The sequence below is a fragment of the Primulina huaijiensis genome, chromosome 12, assembly GCF_012295235.1.
Source record: "Primulina huaijiensis isolate GDHJ02 chromosome 12, ASM1229523v2, whole genome shotgun sequence".
NCBI classification, from domain to species: Eukaryota; Viridiplantae; Streptophyta; class Magnoliopsida; order Lamiales; family Gesneriaceae; genus Primulina; species Primulina huaijiensis.
Genome location: NC_133317.1, coordinates 628,977 through 634,661, shown reverse-complemented (window position 1 = coordinate 634,661; position 5,685 = coordinate 628,977). Strand labels below are relative to the sequence as shown.

At 34.9% G+C, this 5,685-nt stretch overlaps 1 protein-coding gene across 1 annotated transcript; it reads right to left on the bottom strand.

Annotated features, from left to right (window-relative positions):
• Window positions 1-3,068: 3,068 nt before the first annotated feature.
• Window positions 3,069-4,070, bottom strand: LOC140989181 (transcription factor HEC1-like). The gene has a single exon (XM_073458314.1). The coding sequence runs from the start codon at window positions 3,885-3,887 to the stop codon at window positions 3,111-3,113; it is 777 nt and encodes a 258-aa protein (XP_073314415.1). The 5' UTR covers window positions 3,888-4,070; the 3' UTR covers window positions 3,069-3,110.
• Between the last annotated feature and the right edge of the window lie 1,615 nt (window positions 4,071-5,685).

The following is a 5,685-nucleotide window of genomic DNA, read 5'->3' as shown; positions in this document are numbered from 1 at the left end:
ATATGAACAATATATGAACAATATATCATATTGTTCAATGTTCCTAGATTTTTATTGGATAGCGTCGACATTTTATTTTATTTTACTAAAGCATGATATGATTCGTAAGACAGGAACACCACCAAATTTCCCTCCTCCTTTAGGAAACAACCAACCCTTTCGCCAGAAATTCCTACATCTTGTAAATACACGTACACTAGTAGAATTTTTGGCTTTTACTTCGCCACTCATTACTTCGGCGATTATGAATTATGAAGTAATATATATCAATCAACTTCAGTAATAACACCAGCGAAGTAAAACATTATTTTTTACTTCACAATTTAAAAAACACGGGCTTCACTTCTAACTTTTTATAATCTTTTACTTCGACACAGTAGTTTTGATGAAGTGAAAAGTTAAAAAAATTTTAAATTTATATTTAGTGAAGTAAAAAAATGAACCATAATTTTAATTAATTTTTCTTAAATGATGAAGTAATAAAATACAAATTAACTCGTCATATTAAAATTGTGTCGAAGTTAAAGAAAGAATTTACTTCACCACAACTCAATAATAGTGAAGTCGTTCTCTATTAAATACTTCACTACGACACAAAAAAATGAAGTCTTTTCAATTTACTACTTCGTCATTAAATGTAAATTGTGAAAACAAAACTTACAAACAAAAAAAATGTAAACCGTCGCTAATTAGCGACGGTTAAGTTTTATTGATTTTAAATAGTTGTCGCTAAATAAATCGACGACAAATTTAAAAACTGTCGCTAATTAGCAACGGTTTTGTTTTAACCGTATTAGCGACGGTTTTTACAGTCCGTCGCTACATAAATCGTCGACGGTTTTATAAACCGTTGCTAATTAGCAACGACTTAGTTTTAACCATCGTCAATAGCGACGGTTTTAAGAGTCTGTCGCTAAATAAATCGGCGACAGTTATAAAACCCGTCGCTAATTAGCGACATATTTATTAATCCGTCGCTAATAGCGACAAATTACAAATGTCCGTCGCAAATGTCCTATAAATATATCCCTCCTCGGCTTATTCTTCACATCACTTCATATCTATTTCCATTTCTTCTCTAGGGCGGTTTTAATATCGATTTAGATTATATCTCTTAGCTTTAATTTTTAATTTATGATCATCAATTTAATTTTGTTGTTAGTTTTTTTTATAAATTATTTACAAATTTAAAATATTTTAGATGTGTTGAGGATATTATTTAAAAATATGTAGGAATAATTATAAAATTTAAAAAATAAATTTTTTTTAAAAAAATAATATAATTAGCGACGGGTTTTGAAGTACCGTCGAGCGACGGTTTTATGTATTACCGTCGCTAACTAGCGACAGTTATATAAATACCGTCGCTAATTAGCGACAGTTTTTGACGTCACTGTCGCTATTTAGCGACTGTATTTTATTTAACCGACGCTAATTAGCGACGAGAACTCATAAATCCGTGTAACGTCCCTAAACTGTCGCTAATTTGAAACCGTCGCTAATTTAGTTCCATTACACGGAAGTCATTCGCATCAATTACTTCACAAAAATACAAAACCTATGAAGTAATACAACACATTTACTTCGTCATTCTATATAAACTATGCAGTTATATATAAGCTATTACTTCTGCACTTTACGAAAACGATGATGTAGAAAACGTTGTTTTACTTCGTCATCGATCTAATTCCAGCCAAAGACTTCGCTAATTTCTTGGATACGACTTCGATAATAATGCGAAGTAAAATGGTACCCTGTTACTTCACGTGCGTCTACTTCGGCAATTATCTACCTGTTACTTCATTTAATATGCGAAGTAAATCAAAGAAATTCTACTAGTGGTATATGCGTACATATACGTATATAGCCTACGGATGAAATGTCTGAATACATATGTTTGTACATATATGTATACATGTATAGCTCTAGAGACATTGTACATCGTGCATATTTTAACATGGCCCTACAAGTTACTAGTTTAAGGAGCAAGTGTGCCATTCAACATTAATGGTCCCTATTCTTCTGGCTTTAATGCACGTTCATCTTCATCAATTTTTTTATTTTTTTTTTCATAATCGAAAACCCGTCTCGCATCGAACAAATTAATCCAACTTGAAAATTTGAACCAATTAAATACTTCGAAATTAATCCAAATTATTAGCAGCTAAATAATTAAATTTAACCGAATTTTTTCAAAGTAATTGTCACATCCAATGGAATATCCACGGATTTGAGACATGATAGATGACATCAAATGCGATCCCAACTACTAAACCTCAGAATTCTAAAAAATATATATCCAAGTTTAAAAATTACACTTGTGATGCAATAATTCTCAAATTTGGAGTACACACTAACATATATAGCATGTCACTTTCTTCCTATCTCCCTTAGATTTTTGTTTATATGATCAAATTGACTGTACGTGAAGATAGTTTGCACATGGGATCGGAGTGTAAGCCCACCATAATAATCATCTTTCTATTTAATATATATATAGAATGCTTAATTGCACTTCTATAATTGCATGCGAATTTTATAGTATAGAATTCAGAGAATCACTAAGATTTTCTGCTGACTTATTAATAATTAAAAATTATATCACATTTTAATATCCTGGTGGCCATATTATTTAATATAATCGTTTTCCAACGTGTTTATCTATTGAATATTGAACATACCGTTTCCTAATTATGGTGTTACCTATATATGTTTGTCACGTGCAAATAATCAATTTTCAAAAGATATAATTTACACGTAAAAATTAATTTGGTAAACAGCATGTTCTCCAAGCTCAATTTCAACTCTCCAAACTCGCGAGGTCTGAACTACTTTTTGGAATATTTTATATACAATTTTTAATTTAATATGTGTATTATATATGCTCAGATTCTTGATCATATAAATATTTATAAAGTAAACTATCAAAGTTAAAATTTTGTGAGCATATTTGTTGGCCGGGGGATTCCCAAGAAAATACGCGTGCATGGCGTTATTTGGAAATGATAAGCGCTTTCCAAAACCACCAATTAAGCAATAATTTAAAGCACTTTTACACTGACAAAAAAACCGATAAATTTTAGAAACTACTCTCCATAAATCTCTCTAAATCAAGAATCTTGCAGATGCTGCACACTGGGAGGCATTGACCGGTGATAACCCTTATCAGGAACCGGAAAGTAATTTCCACCAGACATTGGCACCTGGAATCCAACACCGGCAGCAGCGGGGGCTGGCCTATGCGCCGCAACCCTTTCCAGATTCTGCACTTGGTTCTTCAAGAATTTAACGTAATGAATGGCCTCATCAAGCATAGAAGCAGTATCCATCTTAGTTCCTCCCGGTACAAGTCTCTGAAGAATCCTAATCCGCTCACTTATCCTCTCCCGGCGGTGGCGCGCCGCCACGCTTTGAGGGTCCGTCGATATCTTCACATTCTTCCTCTTCGGTGGCTTCACGGACTCGGGGTCGATATGAACAGGCTGCATCGCCGCGATTCTGAAGATCATTTCACGTATCGCAGCCATCGGATTACGTTTCTGCGAATCCCCAGCTTCTCCGGAAAATTCCTCCATTTCCCATCTCCATTCGCAGCTGGAATTGTGCTGCAGGAACGGCAACATAGACAATGATTCTTGATGAAACCCGCGGGAACATGAAGAATTTCCGGGCTGCAGATTCATGAAAGCAGGTGAATTCATGTGTAAGTTATCAAGAGCAGAATCACAATTATTGCTTTTGATTCCTAAACTGCTAGTTTCGTGGTGATTGCAGAATTCCATCAGTGGGATCTCATACGCCCCGGAAAAATCCGGGAGTGTGTCCATTTGCATCAGCATCATTTCCATCTGATCTTCAACAGAAGATTTCAAGAACTCAGCGTCCATAGCTGGTGGCTTCAGTTCCTTTGTATGTACAAATATCGACAAAAAATGAGCCGACTAAAAGGAGAAAAAAGACGGTTTATTCGGAGAAAAGTAAGCGTGCAAATTAAGGCGGAGAAAACTGAGTGATTTATCAGAAAAATGCAGCAGGAATCGGAGGTGAAGCAGAATAATTAGGTTTTTCGAGAAGAGATGTTGCAGCTAAGGGAGAGGAGGGAATAAAATAGTGATTATTGGGAACAGGCTAATCGAGCCAGTGGGAAAGGTATATATAACAAGTGGTACTACATTACAATAGTATTTAGATTCTCTACTTGGGATAATTTTATTTTATATTGTAAATAATGTCTTTATCATAAAGTTGGTGTACTTTTTCTTTATAATTTTTTTATAAATTTATTGCATTTTCTAATCGATTAATCTTCTATATTTTGGCTACGTTACATGACTATATATATTTGCACATGTAATAAAATTTCAAGCTCAAAAAAAAAAAAATACGCAAACCTAGCTGATGTGACTTTGTTGAAATGGATGAGCCGGGTAAGGAGCTCCAACAGGTCAAATCAATAATTTATAGTTTTTAGGGAATTTGAGTGAAGGTAATGGCTTCAATAGCACCTGCAAACAATGAAAGAAACTCGTGAATGGGCGCCGGAGGGGTATCCGGCGTGGCCACTCCGATGCTTAAGTCAGCGGGTTGAAGATGAACACAAGCAATATTTGGGAGAAAATATGTGTAATGCTTGAGAGTTCAAAGATTTCAGAATCGGTAAATGACATTTATACCTGCTATTTATAGTAGAAGATGAGGTAGGTACCTTGATTCCAGTGCTACCTACTAAGTATGGTAGGTCGGCTGCCCATACCCTATCTTCTGATGACTTTTAGGCCACTCCAAACCCAAGTAGTTCTGACAGATTAGACGTCCTGTATCAATCATACTTGAGTATGGTTCAATTCTCGAGGTGGCTCGGGCAATTGATTACCCGGGTACTTATATGAGAGCTCGGGCGATTATTGCGCGGGAGACCGGGCGGTTCGAAGAATTCTTGGGAAACATGTAGTGCTCGGGCGCTTAATAGTGTCCGGGTCGTCAATCGACCCGGATCCTTATGGCAACGACTCGACCCGGATCCTTATGGGGGTATCACTAGCTATAATATCACGAGAGATGTTAAAATGAAATTTGAGCGTTATTTTTAATTTCTTTTATTTGAATAAAACGATTAATCCAAATTATATATCGGGTTGGTTTTATTTATTCGGATTCAATATAATTGATTAAAATCAAATCAGCTTCAGTTGTTCGGATTGGATATCGGGTGGGACAACCCAACCCATATATCCAAAGGGGCTACTTCATTTATATAATTTGCTAACTCTCCTTTGAAAAAGTGCAGACGTTGCATGGCATACGGCTAGTATGATTATGTTTTTTTTATTCCATGGAATAAAACTCAAGAATTTAATCGAGGGAGAATTACTTAAAGTTTACCACTGGAATATTTATAAAAATACGTGAAGTATATTTGATATTTTAAAACCAGTTAGAATGAAAGTGATGAAGATGTAACAGAGTATACATCAACAAGAATTTGGCACACTGTACCGATGGCAGAGATTATAATCTGTATGTTCCATGGTAGCCATAGGTGCTTCCCATATGATATAATATGATGGTGGTTCAAAACAATTATTTATTTTTGAAGATAATTAAGCATATGTATGTAACATTTTATTACAAAATGCCAGTTACCTAAGACGAGACATACATCAAATTACATCGATATCGATATAT

Excerpts from the sequence above, each read along its gene's own strand:
- LOC140989181 (XM_073458314.1), bottom strand. The coding sequence starts at position 3,887 with ATGGACGCTGAGTTCTTGAAATCTTCTGTTGAAGATCAGATGGAAATG.